Source organism: Erinaceus europaeus, chromosome X, assembly GCF_950295315.1.
Source record: "Erinaceus europaeus chromosome X, mEriEur2.1, whole genome shotgun sequence".
Classification (NCBI taxonomy): domain Eukaryota; kingdom Metazoa; phylum Chordata; class Mammalia; order Eulipotyphla; family Erinaceidae; genus Erinaceus; species Erinaceus europaeus.
Genome location: NC_080185.1, coordinates 58,597,010 through 58,617,535, shown reverse-complemented (window position 1 = coordinate 58,617,535; position 20,526 = coordinate 58,597,010). Strand labels below are relative to the sequence as shown.

General features: G+C 37.4%; 1 protein-coding gene across 2 annotated transcripts in view; it reads left to right on the top strand.

The window, feature by feature from the left end:
- NRK (Nik related kinase) overlaps nt 1–20,526 on the top strand; it is a 155,573-nt gene that overhangs the window by 61,030 nt on the left and 74,017 nt on the right. For both annotated transcript variants that reach the window (XM_060182704.1, XM_016193796.2), the window contains exons 3-4: nt 14,833–14,889; nt 16,454–16,525. In XM_060182704.1, the coding sequence (XP_060038687.1) occupies nt 14,833–14,889; nt 16,454–16,525 (129 nt within the window). The remainder of the gene's footprint in view (nt 1–14,832; nt 14,890–16,453; nt 16,526–20,526) is intronic.

Here is a 20,526-nt window from a genome sequence, read left to right as displayed (position 1 = left end):
TGAACATGGGCGTTGACTGGTCGGTCCATACTCCCAGTCTGCTTCTCTCTTTCCCTAGTAGGATGTGTATCTGGGGAAGCTGAGCTCCAGGACACATTGGTGGGGTCTTCAATCCAGGGAAGCCTGGCCAGCATCCTGGTGGCATCTGGAACCTGGTGATTGAAAAGAGAGTTAACATACGAAGCCAAACAAATTGTTGAGCAATCATGGCGCCAAAGCTTGGAATAGTGGAGAGAAAGTGTTAGGGAGGTACTCACTGCAAACTCTAGTGTACTTCTGCTTTCAGGTATATATTTTGCAGTAGTTTATGGATACATGTGAACATAAGCTCTCTCTCACAGAAACTGGTGTATATCTAGGTTTTGGGACTTTGTTAGAAGGTGAACCACCTGAGATGACATTAGAGTGTACTATAAAAGGAAAGGTCTCACCCGAGTAATGAAGCTGAAGGGTTGTCATTCCACACGTGAAGTCTCTGGATACAGTCTGAGGTGAAGCATGTTGAGGTGGCAATCGTTGCGTTGGTTAGGTTGTGGTCGGCGGATGCAATATTATTTGATATGGATTGGGAGAGGCATACAGGAAAGTGGTCCCTATCCAATGGTTCCAGGACTGGGGGAAGTAGAGGCTCTATAGTGGAGATGTGAGGTTCCTGCTGTCTTAGGGTTCAAAAAGACAATCGATAGTTAATGTTATCATCACATTATTTGGTAATTGGGTTAACTTTGAAAAGTCCTATTGTTATGGTTTGCCGTACAGTACCCAGTATGTTGTATATAGCTGTGCTATTGGAGGCTTCTAATCTACTTCGTCTAGGCTTTTGAGAGAGTCCGCATATCAAATACACAGCCTATATATTGAAAAGATTCAGTTTGTGTTTTGAAAAACTTTGAGACATACAATTGATTTTCCCCCTCTCATATTAATTAACTAGTGGTTTATATGTCTACATTTTGCTAGGAGTGTACATAAACACCATTCCCACCACCAAAAGACTGTGACCCATCCCTCCCACCCACTCCCACCCCCCACTGGCCCAGGAAGCTGCATGTCTACCCTCACCACAGGGCTTTTACTTTGGTGCCTTACTTACAATTTGGTCAGGTCCTGCTTTTAGTTTCCCTTTCAGATCTTCCTTCTCAACTTCTGTTGATGAGTGGGGTCATCCCATACTCATCTTTATCTTTCTGACTTAGCTCACTTAACATAATTCCTTCTAGCTCTGTCCAAGATGGGTCAGAGAAGGTGGGCTCATTGTTCATTGTTTTTATCTTTCTTTCTTAAAATAATTTTTATTTGGGAGTTGGGCGGTAGCATAGCGGGTTAAGCACACTTGAAGCAAAGCACCAAAGCACCAGGGCCTGCAGGTAGGAAGGAATCAGGGGAGTCGCTTCAAAGGCAGTAAAGCAGGTCTGCAAGCAACTTTCTCTCCCCCTCTCTCTCTTTCCCTCCTCTCTCCATTTGTCTCTATCCTATCCAACAATGACGACATCAATAACAACAATAAGAACTACAACAAGGACAACAAAAGGGAAATAAATATTAAAAATTATTTTTAAAATGTTATTTTTATTTATTTTAATGAGAGATATATACAGATGAAAGACACAGAAAGACTAGAGCATTGTTCAGCTCTGGCTTATGGTGGTGCTGGGAATTGAACCTGGGAGGTCTGAGCCATAGGCAGGATAGTCTCATGCATAAACATGCTGTCTCTATAGCCCCACTCCATCTATTTCCAGAAAGATTCTCATTTATTCTATTCATCATTTACACAACTTATATTAAGAGGATCTTGTGTATTAATCACTATTCTGGGCACTAGAGAAACCAAAATGAAAGACTATATCCTTAGGTTTCAAGAACTTTCATATTTTACCTAGTGGTATTGATGGAATAACTATCATTGAAAAAGCTATATGCCTGGTAAATACACTTTACTGTCTTAATATGTTTTCAATTGTAATTATCTACATGTGATTGCATATACCATGCTTGTCGTTGTCATTGTGGCTATATTTATAAAGGATTTAAGAATATTGGTTCCCACCTACAACTAACACCTGTTTTCTATACTAAACTGACTAATATCCTTTCCCCTTGGTATCTGCATCTATCTCCTTGATTTGTTAACAGATCAGAATTTATCTCCATCTGAATAGACTCAAAGGCAGAGGACAGCCTTTTATTTAAAAAAGTATAGAAACTGTTACATGCTCAAAAGTGTCAATGAAGATCAATAGAATGGCAATAAGTTCAGTCTCTCCTAGAATAATCACACTCAGTGATGCATTTTAGTTGAGTAGATAATTTATTTAAGAACAAAGATATTGCCAAATTGAAAAAATAATTGAATTTATACTGTCTATTGGATAATTCAAATTGTCCTACAAAAAACAGTAGTTTTGTTATCAATATGGTATTTTAAAGTACAGTCCTGGAAATAGTTATGAAAGCATATACTAGGAAAGTTCTAAGGGCTTTATTAAAGACAGCCAAATCAAGTCAAATAGTCATTATTTGGAATCTTCTAGCCAGTATTTAGGCTGAATTTGGTGCCAGACAATTAATATTCTTTAACCATATTTGCATTTTGTTTCATTCTTTAATTGCCTCAGGTTTATGTGTATTAAAAACTATAAATTCCTTCATTAAAATTGTGATCTGCTCATATTTTGTATTTTCACTTCTTCATCCCTCCTCCCCCCATACATGCATACCTTTTTAGTACTACATTTTAGGAAATCCTACTCATTCATCTTTTCCTTGACCTCCATTCCAGGCACCTGTTTTACTACCTTTATTATGGCTGAGGAGCACACTCTCCTGGGATGACTCCTCTATCCTTTTGAATCAAATATAGTTAAAGTTGAAGAAATTAAATTAGTTTTATGATAATACAGAGAGATAACTAAATTAGGAATGGCTGAAGAACAACCTTAGAAGTGGCACAGTAGCTAGATAATAGACCTAAAAGCATGAGATACTGAGATTGAGTCCTGACATTATATGTGCCCGAGAAATACTCTGGTGTGTCTGTCTCTTTATCTCCTTCTCTCTCTCTCTCTCTCTCCTTTCATAAAGTATTTTAAAAATGACTAGAAAACATCACAATTGTGTAAGCTATTTTGTTATTCAATTATGAGAAGGCCTAACTTTTTTTTAATTTTATTTTTTTTATTTGAGAAAGGATTAATTAAAAAAACCATAAGGTAGGAGGGGTAGAACGCCACACAATCCCCACCACCCAATATCCATAACCCACCCCCTCCCATGATAGCTTTCCCATTCTCTATCCCTCTGGGAGCATGGACACAGGGTCATTGAGGGTTGCAGAATGTAGAAGGTCTGGCTTCTGTAATTGCTTCCCCGCTGAACATGGGCGTTGACTGGTCGGTCCATACTCCCAGTCTGCTTCTCTCTTTCCCTAGTAGGGTGTGTATCTGGGGAAGCTGAGCTCCAGGACACATTGGTGGGGTCTTCAATCCAGGGAAGCCTGGCCAGCATCCTGGTGGCATCTGGAACCTGGTGATTGAAAAGAGAGTTAACATACGAAGCCAAACAAATTGTTGAGCAATCATGGCGCCAAAGCTTGGAATAGTGGAGAGAAAGTGTTAGGGAGGTACTCACTGCAAACTCTAGTGTACTTCTGCTTTCAGGTATATATTTTGCAGTAGTTTATGGATACATGTGAACATAAGCTCTCTCTCACAGAAACTGGTGTATATCTAGGTTTTGGGACTTTGTTAGAAGGTGAACCACCTGAGATGACATTAGAGTGTACTATAAAAGGAAAGGTCTCACCTGAGTAATGAAGCTGAAGGGTTGTCATTCCACATGTGAAGTCTCTGGACACAGTCTGAGGTGAAGCATGTTGAGGTGGCAATCGTTGCGTTGGTTAGGTTGTGATCGCCAGATGCAATATTATTTGGTATGGATTGGGAGACGCATACGGGAAAGTGGGCCCTATCCAAGGGTTCCAGGATTGAGGGAAGTAGGGGCTCTATAGTGGAGAGGTGAGGTTCCTGCTGTCTTAGGGTTCAAAAAGACAATCGATAGTTAATGTTATCATCACATTATTTGATAATTGGGTTAACTTTGAAAAGTCCTTTTGTTATGGTTTGCTGTACAGTACCCAGTATCTTGTATATAGCTGTGCTATTAGAGGCTTCTAATCTACTTGGTCTAGGCTTTTGAGAGAGTCCGCATATCAAATACACAGCCTATATATTAAAAAGATTCAGTTTATGTTTTGAGAAACTTTGAGACATACAATTGATTTTCCCCCTCATATTAATTAACTAGTGGTTTATATGTCTACATTTTGCTAGGAGTGTACATAAACACCATTCCCACCACCAAAAGACTGTGACCCATCCCTCCCACCCACTCCCACCCCCCACTGGCCCAGGAAGCTGCATGTCTACCCCTCACCACTGGGTTTTTACTTTGGTGCCCTACTTACAATTTGATCAGTTCCTGCTTTTAGTTTCCCTTTCAGATCTTCTTACTCAACTTCTGTTGATGAGTGGGATCATCCCATACTCATCTTTATCTTTCTGACTTAGTTCACTTAAAATAATTCCTTCTAGCTCTGTCAAAGAAGGGTCAGAGAAGGTGGGTTCATTGTTCTTGATAGCTGCATAGTATTCCATTGTGTATATATACCACAGCTTTCTCAGCCACTCATCTGGTGTTGGGCACCTGGGTTGCTTCCAGGTTTTAGCTATTATGAATTGTGCTGCTATGAACATAGGAGTACACACCTCTTTTTGGTTGGGTGTTATGGAGTCCTTGGGGTATAACCCCAGGAGAGGAATTACTGGATCATATGGAAGGTCCATGTCTAGCCTTCTGAGAGTTTTCCAGACTGCTCTCCACAGAGGCTGTACCAATTTACATTCCCACCAGCAATGTAAAAGGGTTCCTCTGTCCCCACATACCCTCCAGCATTTGTTGCTGATGTCTTTTTTGATGTATGCCATTCTTACAAGAGTGAGGTGGTATCTTAGTGTTGTCTTAATTTGCATTTCTCTGACAATCAGTGACCTAGAGCAGTTTTTCATATCTTTGTTAGCCTTTTGGATCTCCTCTGTAGTGAGTGTTTTGTTTATATCCTCTGCCCATTTTTGGATGGGGTCATTTGCTTTTTTGGTGCTAAGTTTGCTGAGCTCTTTATATATTTTGGTGATTAGTTTCTTGTCTGATGTAAGGCATGTGAAGATCTTCTCCCATTCTGTGAGGGGTCTCTCTGTTTGTTTAATAGTTTCTTTGGATGTGCAGAAGCTTTTCAATTTGATGTAGTCCCATTGGTTTGTTTCTGCTTTAGTCTTCCTTGCAATTGGGTTTGATTCATCAAAGATGTCCTTGGGGTGTAGGTGGGAAAGTATTTTACCAATGTTTTCCTCTAAGCATTTGATAGTTTCTGGTCTGCCATCTAGGTCTTTGATCCATTTGGAGTTGATTTTTGTTTCTGGTGAGATACAGTAGTTCAATTTAATTCTTCTGAATGTTATAACCCAGTTTTCCTGGCACCATTTATTGAAGAGGGCCTCCTTTTTCCATTTAATCCTTTGGGCCCCCTTATCAAAAATTAGATGCCCATAGGTGTTGGGATTTATTTATGGGCTTTCAATTCTGTTCTACTGGTCTGTGTGCCTATTTTTGTTCCAGTACCATGCTGTTTTGATGATGATGGCTTTATAATATAGTTTAAGGTCTGGGCGTGTGATGCCTCCATTTCTGTTTCTTTTCCTCAAGATGGTTTTGGCAATTCTAGGTGTTTTCAGGTTGCAGATAAATGATTGTAGTGTTTGTTCTATTCTCTTAAAGAAGCTTGGTGGAACTTTGATGGGTATTGCATTAAATTTTTATATGGCTCTGGGGAGAATATTCACTTTGATGATATTTATTCTTACAATCCATGAGCATGGGATATCTTTCCATTTCTTGGTATCAGTTTCTATCCTTGAGCAGTGACTCATAGTTTTCAGTATACAAGTCTTTCACTTCTTTGCTCAACTTTATTCCTAGGTATTTTATTGATTTTGGTTAAAAAGTAAATGGGAGGGAGTAGGGCTGTAGCGTAGTGGGTTAAGCGCAGGTGGCTCTAAGCTCAAGGACCGGCATCAAGATCCCGGTTCGAGCCCCCGGTTCCCCACCTGCAGGCAGGTCCCTTCACAAGCGGTGAAGCAGGTCTGCAGGTGTCTGTCTTTCTCTCCCCCTCTCTTTCTTCCCCTCCTCTCTCCATTTCTCTCTGTCCTATCCCACAACAACGACATCAATAATAACTACAAAGCCTTTTGGCAAAGGCTTTCTCTGCATCTATTGAGATAATCATGTGGTTTTTGGCTTTGCTTTTATTGATGTGGTGAATGACATTGATTGACTTTTGGATTTTGAACCAGCCTTGCATTCCTGGGATGAATCCCACTTGGAGTGATGAACAATCTTTTTGATATGTTCCTATATCCGGTTGGCCAAGATCTTGTTTAATATTTTGGCATCTATGTTTATCAGAGATATTGGTCTGTAGTTTTCCTTTTTTGTTCTGTCCCTATCAGCTTTTGGTATCAGGGTGATGTTGGCTTCATAGAAGGTGGAAGGGAGTATTCCTGTTTCTTCAATCTTATGTAATAGCTTAAGAAGTATGGGTATTAACTGTTTCCTGAAAGTTTTGTAGAATTCGTTTGTGAAGCCATCTGGTCCAGGACTTTTGTTGTTGGGGAGATTCTGTAGGATTAAGGAAGAAAGGATGACAAGAATGAGACAAAGAAAAAAAAAGAGAGAGAGAAAAAAGAAAAAGATAAGAAAAGAACAGTCATAAGAGGGCAGTGAAAGGAAAGGGGTTTTTTTGTATTTATTTTTAATTATTTAATTAGCTATGCGGGGTGAGGTGGGGGGGTTGGCTACTTAGAAAAAAGGCCAGAGGTTTCAGAAGGGTATAGACTTAGAATTAATGATACTCCCTGGTGGGGCAGGAATTTGGTAAAGAAAAGGAGCTCCCCTCCCCTGCTAGGAGCTGGTCTCCAGGGACTGGTTATGGGGGGTGGGGGGCCCGGCAAGGAGGTATGCTTGAAAATTAAAAGGAAGAAAAAAAAATTTTCCCCTTTTTTCCCTACTCTAATTCTTAACCCAAATTAAGTTATAGTCACCTCCTTGGTGTCACCACTAGGACCCCTTATTGGCTGGCCTGCTAAAGGCAGAAAATCCTACTGTTTCCAGGAGATGTGGTCAGAGCTCAGCCACTAGCAGCTTCTCAGTCCGCTATCTTCCGGGAAACCCCCCCCCTGAAGATTTTAAGGATTTCTCAAAAATGAAAACTAGCTCCAAGTCCTTTTGATCCAATGAGAGCTGTACTCAAGGATGTCCTCGGATCCGCCTTCAGGGTCACGGTGGTCCCCAGAGACTTCCAAGAGAAAGCCCCCGAACTACAGTGCTCCCTCCCAGTCCTCTGCCACCGCCCAGCAGCGCTCTGCAACTGGTGGAGGAGCCCCCTTCCTGGGCCGAGGAGAGTGCCAGCGCACCTGCCTTGCCTGCCGCTGCCTGGGAAGTCTGGAGCAGCCCGCCCGCTAGTCTGCGCCACCTCTACTCTAATTCTTGATCCAAATTAAGTTATAGTCACCTCCTTGGTGTCACCGCTAAGACTCCTTATTGACTGGCCTACTAAAGGCAGAAATTCCTACCGTTTCCAGAAGATGTGATCAGAGCTCAAGCCAGTAGCAGTTTCTCAGTCCGCCATCTTCCGGAAACCGCCTATAAACTTTTAAAAATAAATTAAATAAAATTAAAGAGAAACTTTTTTTTCTTGTGATAGAAATGAGAGCTAGAAGACTTTGCCCTGCTTTGTTATGCCTAAAATTAAAATAACATTCATTACATTGTTAATCCAATACAGCTGGAGGCTCTCCTGTGATATTGGTGACATTACTGCTGGTAGAAAAAAAAGACCCTAAGTTATTTATTTATTTATTTTTATAAAAAGGAAGCATTGTCAAAACCACAGGATAAGAGGGGTACAACTCCACACAATTACCACCACCAGATCTCCGTATCCCATCCCTTCCCCTGATATCTTTCCCAATATTTAGCCCACTGGGAGTATGAACCCTTGGTCATTGTGGGATGTAGAAGGTGGAAGTAGACCCTAATTTTTACATTTACAATTTAAGGCTTTCTTTGATTGCCCCATATCACATTCATTAAGACTGGGAATCATGAAATCAATTAATATTAAGTCTAGAATCCAAAACCAAATCGCTTCCTTAGCATTCTTTTTGTGTTTTAACAAATGGAATTTGAAACTTATCTGTCATAAAACATTGTAATTGAAAAATTGATATTGTGTATTTTACATCATAACTAAAAAATATATATTCTAAAAATTAGTTTTTATAAGTCCATGTATAACCTTTCACTTAGGGGGAGGCATTCTGTTAGCAACAATATTGTCTTCAGATCAAGATTACAAAACAAGTTTCATGTAGTCAGTGAACCACAAGATGGCACCACTGAACAATTAGTTGACCCCTAGTTAAACCCCAAATGAGAGACGTTCAACAAAATAATTTATTAATACTCTAGAAACATGTCAAAGTCATACAAGACTGGAAGGATATTGAGAAAATATCAAAGGACTGAAAGGCATGGGAGTTAAATGAATTGCTCTATCCCAGCTGTAAGTACTAGATAAAGGATATTAACGGAAAAAATTAAAGACATCTTGGTGAAGGCTATACCATAACTATGATTACTACACTAATATTAAGTTCTATGTAAAAATGTTGCAATACTTGTGTAGGAGGTGAACATTAGAATCAGATGAAAGATAAACAGGGACACTGCATACTGTCTTTAAAACCATTCCCCAAGTCTAAAATTACTCTATAACAGGAAGCGCTGTGGTGATATACCTGGTTGAGCACACATATTACCATGAGCAAGGACCCTGGTTCAAGCCCCCATTTCCCAACTTTTGGGGAAGCTTAACAAACAGTGGAGCAGGTCTGCAAAAGTCTCTCACCCTCCCTATATTCCCCTCCCCTCTAAATTTATCTATGTGTCTATTGTAAATAAACAAATTAATTAATAAAATGTTGTAAATAACTTTAAAATTACTTTATGATAATTTTATGTCAAGATTCAGGTAGACCTCTTTAAGATATTAACTTAACAGGTAGAAACTTTCCATTAATCTTTTACCTTGACATAACAAACTTTTTTAAAAAGTAATAAGAGCAGCTAATCTTTTTCACAATAAGGGATTAATGGTTTATAGCATAGTATTTCACACATAGGAACAATCTCTTATCTCCTTGATTGGTATCTAGAAGACAGAATAAGATCCAAAGATTCTTTCATCCTGTACTTTTCCCTTTCCCCATAGTCCTTTACTATACCATACCCAGTTTAAGTTTCGTCATATGTTTTCCCTTAGTGATCTAATATAACAGACTTTTATGGAAGCCTGTAGTATGGTAAGGTATATTAACCAAACACATGGTTCTAAACCAGGAGTTTTATTCCTCTACAGACATAATAAGAAATACCCCATGGGCCCAGTGGTGGTGCACCCTGTTAAGTGCACTTATTACCAAGCTCAAGGATACAGGTTTGATCCCTGCTTCTCAAGCTGTGGAGGGGGTCTGCAGATCTCTCTCTCTCTCTCTCTCTCTCTCTCTCTCTCTCTCCATATATATCTTTCCATCCTCTCTCAATTTATCCTTGTCCTATCTAATCAAAATTAGAAAGAAAAAAAGAAAAAATGGCCACAGGGAGTGGTGGATCTGTAGTGCAGGTACCAAGCCCCAACAATAACCCTGGTGGCAATAAATAAATTTTACAAAGAACATTTTCCATACCTGACATTCAAATACATTTTCTGACAAAATAATTCTGTGTAATTTTCAAGTGAGTTAAACAAATCACAGATTATAAGGATTAGAGCAAAACTGATTTGTTTTTTCCAGTAATATGGTCACTCAGAGAACCTCTAAAAAGCATTCTGCTATCTCACTAATATTTCTCATGAGGATAATGTCTGAATATTATGAACTTAAAATTTTTATGTGACTAACTTTAGGAGCAAGGTGACATTGAGCTAATACCTGTGCTAATGTGCTAGATGTTTTGTGTGAGAAGTGCTTTGCAACATGTACATATAGATATGAGAAAAAGTTTACTAATGTGTATAAGAATAATTAGGAAAAATTAATTAGGAGAAAAGCTTTCTAAATTACAATAAGGTCCAACTAAATAAGGAAAGTATTAATTGTTAATAAAGATGCAAATTAATGAAAAATTCTCCAATGTACTCAGCATGTCCATATCCAAAAGAAGGCAGCTCTCTCTCTCTCTCTCTGTCTGTCTCTCTCTTTCTCTTCCCTCTCAATTTCTGACTGTTTCTAAACAATAAATAAATAAATAAAGATAATAAGAAAGAACTCCAATTTAGCATCACACATAAAAGTTCATTGGAAATGTATTAAAGACTTAGATAACCAGACACTGTAAATGTCCTTGACAAGAAATTAGGGGAAAATTGACATTGGCCTTGGCAATAATTTTCTGGCTATGAAATCAAGAGTACAAACAAAAAGAAAATAATTGGGACTAAATTGAATGTAAAGTTTCTGCATATCAAAGAAACAGCCAATAAAAAGTAAAGACAATGTTTTTATTTGAATTGCTAGAAAATATCTGCAAATTATTTGACTGATAAGTGTTTAATATCCATAATCATAACTAATTTTCTTTGATCAGTCACTAATGCACAATTTTCATCTTCTCTTTAAAGACTCTAGTTTTGTGCAGGTAGAATGTTGTACCCAAAACTGCTAACCTGAATCTAGACATTCCGTGGCAACTTTTACTAGCAGTTTTTTAACCCTTACCCAAATCCAGCTTATTCTTCTACATAGGTTTTTTTTTTTTTCCTAGTCCAATGCAGTGATTTTCTATGGCTGATATAACAAATTACCTCAGAGTGAGATTTCTTAAATATAAAGATATCTATTCTTTTACAATTTCAGAAGTCAGAATTCTGGAATTAGGGCCACCAGGTAGTGACATATCTGGTATAGCTCACACACTGCCATGTTCAAGGACCCTGATTCAAGTCCCTGGTTCCCACCTGCAGGGTTGGAAGCTTCAAAAGTGGTGAAGCAGTGTTTTGTGTGTCTCACTTTCTTTCCCTCTGTTTCCCCCTTTCTTTTCAATTTCTCTCTGTCCTATAAAAATTTAATATAGTAAATACATATTAAAAGTGAATTCTAAAATCAAGTAGCCAGAAGGTTGTGTGGCAGGCAGAGCACAGGACTTACATACCTGAAGTCCTTAGTTCAAGTCCTAAAAGAAGCACATATGCAGGAATTGTGTTTTGGCCTCTATTCTATTTCATAAAATGGATGAATTGAATATACACTTTTAAAAGAATTCTGAATAATGACTGCACAGTCATTCTCTTAAAATATTTATTTATTTATTTATTTATTTATTTATTTATATTACTACCACGGTTGTTACTGGGGCTTGGTGTGTGCACTATGAATCCGCTCTTCCCAGCATCCATTTTACTTTTTTTCTATTTTTTAATTGGATAGGGCAGAGAAAATTGATAAGGGTGAGGAGACTGAGCGAGAGTGGGGGCAGCCTGTTAGGATCACAAATTACAGTGTGCAAGTATCCATGTTCAACCCCCTGGTCCCCACCTGCAGAGGGGAGCTTCACAAATGGCAAATCAGGGCTGTGTCTCTTTGTTTCTTTCCTTCTCTATTTCCCTATCTACTATCAGTTTCTCTCTGTCTCTATCCAATAATAAATAAATAAAAGAGGGAGCTGGGCGGTAGCACAGCGGGTTAAGCGCATGTGGCGCAAAGCACAAGGACTGGCTTAAGGATCCAGGTTCAAGCCCCCTGCTCCCCACCTCAGGGGAATTGCTTCACAAGTGGAGAAACAGGTCTGTAGGTGTCTATCTTTCCCTCCCCCTCTCTGTCTTCCACTCTTCTCTCCATTTCTCTCTGTCCTATCTAACAATGACGACAACAATAATAACGATGACAACAGTAAAAAAAAGGGGCAACAAAAAGAAAAATAAATAAAATTTTAAAAAATAAATACATAAAAGAGAGAGGAGAGCAAGATAGAAAAGATAGATACCTGCAGTCCTGCTTCATCACTCATGAAGCCCCCCAACCCCTTTTCAGGGCCAGTCTCTCTCCAGAAGATTTATAAAAAAATAACCTGTCTTGCCTTTTCTAGCTTTGAGTAGTTGTTAACAATCTTAGTGGACATCACTCCAATCTCTATTTCCATTATCACATGACATTTTTCTTGTAACTATGTCCAAATTTCCTTTTACTTATAATATCACTAGTGTTTGTAAGATTACCCTAGTACTTCATCATAAGGACTTCAACTAGTAACTCTGTATGTGTGTGTTTCTAGTCACTCTAATTTCCTCACCCATTCTTTCATCAATAGACAGTTATTTTCAGGTTTTGATAATTGTATAATGATGATGGCATTTAATGTTTAATTAGTTAGCAAAAACTGCAGTTAAGTCAAAGTGCCCAGCATTTCCAGAGTTACTGTATTTCCTAGAAAGTTTTCTCATCTATTTCTTACCTTAGCCCCCTTAACAAACAGTTCAGTAGGACTGATGTAACCCAGAATGTGTAGAATTAAATCCAATGCATTTCATGTTACTTCACTACCACTGAACAAGTGATTTTAAAACATAGTTCATTTGCCTCAGTCAGAAAAAATGAAGGTGCTGACATTCATCTATAACCTTGGTGGTTATGGTAGCATGGGGTTCTTTCACTCATTAACTTCTTTGATTAGTTAGCTTATTTTCTGAGAAAAAAATTAAGAGTCAGTTAAAGCATATACTTCAAACTTTGTAAAAGACAATATAGACTCTAGGGAAAAGATAGTAATATTTTGACAGCAAAAGAACAATATATTTTAGGATCATTTTTCTAAAATTAACAAATCTCAAATTTTCACATATTTACTGACTCTATAACTATTCCGGTATATTAACAGTATGCAAGTATACTTATTGAATCGTTCTAAGTTTTTAAAAAGTGTGCAAAGGCATAACTGTCAGGCTATCTTCAGATTTATCACCACAAATACTAAAATCAAGAAGACTATGGAATGACATATTCACTGTACTAAAGGATAAAAATTACCATCCATGAATACTCTATCCTGCCAAATTATCTTTCAAGTATAAGATAAATTAAACCTTCCCAAATATACAGATCGGTTTCACCACCATCAATCCTGTCTTGCAAGAATTACTGAAAGATCTCCTATATGAAAAAGAGCAAATAAACACAAACTCTAAATGAGTCCATCATTGGTGGAATAGATTTGGAAACACAAACAGCAACAAGAAGCAAATACATCAGGAAAGTGAGTACAAAGTGGACAAAGCTATATGAATAATGTTGGTGAACCAAAGCCAGATATCCAAAGGCTTTATTTTTAAAGGATTATATTCTGAAATTATAGGGTGAGTCTGGATTTTTGTGGACACACTGTTTTACCTACTGAAGTTCAGTTACTGAATATATTTACTTCAGAACTGTCAGATCAAACATGATATTTAAGTTGAAACCCAACTTATATTGCTACCATATCAAATTATTCTTTGTAGTTTATAAAACACGTCAGCCACACAATAAGATGTCTTATTCCAAATCTTTATGTTTATTTTTTATATTTTATTTATTTTATTGTTTGAGAAAGAGGGAAAGAGATACACAGAGAGATACCAGAGCACTGCTCAGCTCTAGTTTATGTTGGTACTGGGGATTGAACCTGGGACTTCAGAGCATTGGGCATGGAAGTCTTTGACATAACCATTATGCTGTCTCCCTTCATTTTTTTTTCCTAATTGTAAGCTTGAAACATTTACTTGCATGTAGGATAAGATTAGCATCTTAGAATTTAACATATGTTGGAAGTCAGGCAGTAGTGCAGCGGGTTAAGCACACGTGGAGCAAAGGGCAAGGACTGGCTGAGGATCCTGGTTCGAGCCCCTGGCTCCCTACCTACAAGGGAGTCGCTTCACAGGAGGTGGAGCAGATCTGTAGGTGTCTTTCTCTCCCCATCTCTGTCTTCCCCTCCTCTCTCCATTTCTCTCTGTCCTATCCAACAACAACAATAACTACAACAATAAAAAAAAAACTAGTGCAACAAAGGGAATAAATAAATAAAATTTTTAAAAAAGAATTTAGCATATGTTTATTAAGAAAAGAATTTTCAGGATTTCTCCCTTCCACAAATATCTTTGCTTCATATTACTAAGGACATACTCAGTGTTGTAGATATCATTTAATTGCTTATGGATCACTGTTAGCCATGAGGATTATTGAGAACCTTTCTTATTTATGAAGAAGTTTTCATTGAATAGATATGCCTGTATGAGTGCCATATAGTCAATTTGAAATCTGTTTAGTGGTATATCTTCTATACCCTCACTTCAAATAATAAGTTTTCACTTTCATCTATATTCTTTGTGCCATACAAGCTATACCATCATCAAATGGGCTATTAAATTAAATGTTTATTAAACATTTAAAATAAAGCTACTCCATAAACTTACTTGAGTTTTTGAATGAAATGATAGTTTTCTTTAAAATAGTTATAATTTATTTTTTTTCTGTTGGAATTCTACAAAATACCCTATATTTCACCTGTAAATATTTTATATTTTATAATAATTCATAATGTTAGACTTAGTTTTATATGTTTACTTTGCTTCTTGGTTGATATATTATGTAGTCAGTATTTTCTGTTAATTACTTTTCTATATTTCAGGGACTGCATGAAAAGACTGGTGTACTTACAGCTGTCAAAGTGATGAATGCTCGTAAGGTAATATATTCTGTATATGTATTCTATTCCCTCGATGTATTTGTGATCTTGGTATAAGCGGTTAAATAAACATTGCATTTATTTTTTAATAACCATTATATATATATAATTATATTATTTTAAGTTGTTATATATCTATAATTTAATGTTCTTTACATGCACAATGCATATTGTATTTATTATGTTTATACATAAGATGATAATCACATAGCAAATTTCCACACATTTTGGCATCCTATAGGAATGAAGGAAAAACCTATATATTTTTTATTTCCGGTTGATTGTTTCTAGAGATAGAAAATCATTTTACTCTAATATAGTGTTAATCCTGTTGTCTTCCACCCTATTATTTTCCTACTCTAAATATTCCTTTTGAGAATTGAGGTCATTACATTCTCAATGACAGGTAGAAGGGAAGAACTTGTCAGACATGCACATTTTCTGACAGATGAGAAAGGGAAACAGTTTAATTGGTGCTGTTCCTGCTAACATTCATAAAGTCATGTCACAGTTCCTAACATTGGAATAGAATTTTCTAATCACTGATTTCTGTTCCCTTTATTTAACATGGATACCTCTTTTTTTTTTTCAAAATAATATTGGTATGAACATCGTAGAGGTCATTTTTTTTTTTACTTTACTATGCCCTAGAGGAAAAAGTTTAGATATTATGTTTGAAAAACTATACCTGTTCACTAAACTGTTGTAAACTTTTCTTTTGCAATTTGTGCAGGTAAAAAAAAAATGTTGAAGTTTTCTGGAGATTGACATGATCTTTGTTTTGTCAACATGTGCCAAATGGTGCAAGCCAGTATATGTTTCAAGGGATTTTGAGGTTTTGTGGATTTATTTTGCCTTACAAACATGGCTGCCAAATAGTCAGCCTCATGATATTTGAGTGAGACCTTCTAAAGTACAGATTCTTTTTTTTTTTTTTACTTGAGATATCTTGAAACATATTTAGTTTACATTTTAGATGTTCCTGATTTTTCAATATTTAAAATAATTTTAAATAAAGAAATGAAAAGCATTTGCCAAATGGTTTCACCCCTATGTGGGATAGGTAGATAACTAAAGCAAATGGACTTGCAAAGTAATAGATAGTAACCAAACTGTCTCAGATTTTATAAAAACTGCAGTGGTTGGAGGAGGGCACAAGAACTCAGGTGGAGGGTACCATGAGTTATAAACACATGTATGGAGGTATGAGGCTCTCTCTCTAAGATATTACACCACCGTAAGTCAGTGGTACATTAAAACTAATAAAATGTAAGTAAAAAGCAGATATTTAACTCATAGATAGCGGTAAGGCCTTGTTTTACAAGTAGAAATATCACAATTATTAATGGAAAATATTATTACCATTGACATGACAGTGAATTATGCTACTATACAATTGATGCCCAGTTCCATATATGTGAAATGCATTTTATTAAAATCATTAATGAAAATTGAGGAGTATTATGTTATGTTATTCTATGTTAGCATCCTATGAAGTACTTAAACCTAAATCATTTCAAATAATACTAGTAGATCTTTTAATATTTTGTTCTTGGTTTTTCAGACTCCTTTGCCTGAAATAGGAAAGCGAGTAAGAGTGAATAAATATCAGAAGTCTGTTGGGTGGAGATACAGCGTGAGTACTGGAAACCCTCATTAGACCTAACCTAGTTTTGCTTTTAGATTTCAGCTTTAAACTATTGTATCCTATCTTTAGAAAACTTCCACAAAAATGTTTTTGCCTGGAAGTGATAACATATTTATATCTTCAAACATATTCATACAGATTAAATCATCCTATTTGAATTTTAGAAAGCATGGTTTATGAGCAATAGTTTTCTGACCAGGTAAGTGTCTACAGAATGTGAAGGAATGAGGAAATCTGCAGAACACAGAACTTGTAACTGAGTGGCAAGAAGAGAGAAACAAATTTCAAAAGCAAATTTTGTATAAAATAGAACTTGATAAAGTCCGTTTCATACTTTTTTTTTTCCCTCCAGGGTAATTGCTGGGCTCCGTGCCTGCACCATGAATCACCGCTCCTAGAGGCCATTTTTTTCCCTTTTTGTTGCCCTTGTTGTTGTAGCCTTGTTGTGGTGGTTATTTTTACCATTGTTGATGTTGTTCGTTGTTGGATAGGACAGAGAGAAATGGAGAGAGGAGGGGTAAACAGAGAGGGGGAGAGAAAGACACCTGCAGACCTGCTTCACCGCCTATGAAACGACTCCCCTGCAGGTGGGGAGCCGGGGGCTTGAACCCGGATCCTTACGCCAGTCCTTGTGCTTTGCGCCACATGCGCTTAACCCACTGTGCCACTGCCCGACCCCCGTTTCATACGTTTTATATGGGCTACTGGAATGGCTGACTTTTCCTCTGTTTTTATTTTATTTTACTTTTTAGTCTATTTCCTTTATTGTGACATCCTTTTTTTAAATTTTTATTTATAAAAAAGAAATACCTGAGGGTCGAAGTAGGGCAGCTGGTTAAGCGCACATGGCTCAAAGCGCAAGGACCAGCAGGAAGGAGGTAGCTTCCAGCCCCAGGCTCCCCACCTGCAGGGGGTTCGCTTCACAGGCAGTGAAGCAGGTCTGCAGGTGTTTATCTTTCTCTCCCCATCTCTGTCTTCCTCTCCTCTCTCCATTTCTCTCTGTCCTATCCAACAACAATGACAGCAATAACAAATAACAACAATAACTACAATGATAAAAAAACAAGGGCAACAAAAAGGAAAATAAATAAAATATTTTTAAAAGAAGAAAACACTGACAAAAACCATAGGATAGGAGGGGTACAGCTCCACACAATTCCCATCACCAGAACTCCCTATCCCATCCACTTCCCTGATAACTTTCCTATTGCTTTATCCCTCTGGGAGTATGGACCCAGGGTCATTATGGGGTGCAGAAGGTGGAAGGTCTGGCTTCTGTAATTGGTTTCCCACTGAACATGGGTGTCGACAAGTCGATCCATACTCCCAGTATGTCTCTTTCTTTCCCTAGTGGGACAGGGTCTGGGGAAGCTGGGCTCCAGGACACATTAATGGGGTAGTCTGTCCAAAGAAGTCCAGTTGGCATTATGTTAGCATCTGGAACCTGGTTGCTGATAAAAGAGTTAACACAAAGATCCAAAAAAAAAAAATGTTGACTAATAATGAACCTAAAGGCTAGAAAAGTTGATATGAAGAGTTGTGGGGGGGACTCCATTTTGTAGATAGTTAGTAATCCTATTTCAGTTATATTTCAAAGAGCCCATGACTATACTATTTTTTTAATTATATAAAATATTGTCCCTGTATATGAATCAAATAAGGACTATCCCCTTATATTTTAAGAACAATAGAAAGCAATAAATCATCAGATACCTAGGCTGAAAATTTCAAATACATGACAGCATACTTGAGTTCATAGTGTAAAGCATTCAAGCTGTTAAAGTATCTCAGGAAAACTCAGTTTGTTTTCTTTCTCCCCTTCTTTTACCACAATCTTAGGAAGGCACTGGCAAACAGCGTTACAATTCATCTAGATAGAACTATGCCCATGTTAAATTTACAGTGTATCTCAGGAAACATCACGTGGTCAATGAAACAGATTGTTATTTAATAGTATGCATTGTTAAGAAGGTGATGTACACATAAGGTGTTAAAATATAATTATGTGATCTATTTTAATCTCTTCAAATATTTTGTGCTAATATACTCCTTTAAAGAACTCCCCTTAGCCTTCTCTGGTATCATTTCCACAGAGAAAAAAAAATGATTTTGATTCTTCAATTGGATAAAATTGCAAAGGAAGTTTTCCCTCCTTGAGCTGCTTCTTCTTGACAAAAAGCAGGAGAGTCAGGCCACTCTGAGATCACCTGGCCCTGAGCCAAAAAAGGCTATAGCATCATATTACTGAGAGACGTGTGAGAGTTTTGAATTACCCACTTGGTCTGATGGATATAATGTACTAACATGATTCTCACACTCAACTTCCTGTTACTTGAGACTAGAAAATATGCTACTACTTTCCAAACATATTTGGACTTCATCTATTGGTTTGGGGGCAGTTTAAATTTATATGGGAAACCCACTCTTAAAATATTTTCTTTTGGGCGGAGGGTAGATAGCATAATGGTTATGCACTATCATGCCTGAGGCTCCAAAGTCCCAAGTTCAATCCCCAGCATCACCATAAACCAGAGCTGAACAGTGCTCTGGTAAAAATATATATATTTTTTTTTCTTTAAGTTTTGAACTTGAATAAAACTTGAACTTTGAGTTTTCTTTTTTTGTCATTACCAGTGCTTCACTACTCCCAGCTGACTTTTCATATAGAAAAAGAAGGGCAGATATAGAGACAGAGAGGAAAACTAACTAACATAGCACTGAAGCTTCCTCTAGTACAGAGAAGGCCAGGTTCAGACTTGGATCCTGCATGTTACGTAGCTGGCATACTATCCAGATGAGCTTTGTTGATGGCTCTGAATTTCTGGTTATATACATTTTGTAAGGAAAATAATGTCTAACATATTAGCGTCTTAGAATCCTACTCAACCTTTTGGAATAAGAAATTCATGACTTACACACACAACTCTTTAAATGTTTGTAGAAATAATGTGGATATCCAGAGAAATGTGTTGAAAACCAAGTTTACATCTTAAACTAGGTAATGAATGTTTGAAAAAGTGGACTTGGGGAATCAGGCAGTAGCACAGCGGGTTAAGCTCATGTGGTGAAAAGCGCAAGGACCGCGTAAGGATCCCGGTTCGAGCCCCGGCTCCCCACCTGCAGGGGTCGCTTCACAGGTGGTGAAGGTCTGCAGGTGTCTATCTTTCTCTCACCTCTGTCTTCCCCTCCTCTCTCCATTTCTCTCTGCCCTATCTAGCAACTACAACAATAAAAAGACAACAAGGGCAACAAAAGGGAAAATAAATAAATAAAATTAAAAAAAAAGAAAAAGTGTACTTAACCTTTCTAGGTCTCAGGTTTGTCATAAGCAAAATAACATTGGGATATTTAGCTTACCTGGAAACAAGGTCAGAAACATAAGCAAATATAACTGCACAATTGCCTAGAGTCCAGTTGTTTTCCGATTCTTGTCTGGGAACATGAACTCTTTAACACAAAAAGTAAAGGAAACTCCTTGATAACAAACTAACAAATAAGTTAAATGATTCATTCTAGAACCTGCTTCTTTTTCATGTATTTTTGTGTTCTTAGTCTCCTGATATTGTCTAATTTTTATTTATTGCACACTTCATGACTATATTTTGCTGAGCAGAACATTGATGTCTTAAAAACTGAAAGACCTAGTTATATAAGGAACTGGTATTGCTTGAGGTTTGTGTCTGGTATTGCTACCATTTCAAAGTGGAGCCATGTCACAGGGGAAGCAGACTGCACTTAGGGGAATTGTAACAGCCACAAGAAATTATCTTTTAGTTATATTATAAGAAATAGGTAAGGGAGTCTGAAATGATTTTTAAATGGAATTGGGGCCTCATACATGTGTGAATTCACCACTCCTGGGCCAGTATTTTCATTTCAGATTGTGAAAGAGACAAAAACACAATATTAGGACATCCCTTGTCAGTCACCTTGGTACTCTTATGTGGTGCTAGGGCTTAAGTGTGGGCCTCACCGTAGACAGTACATGC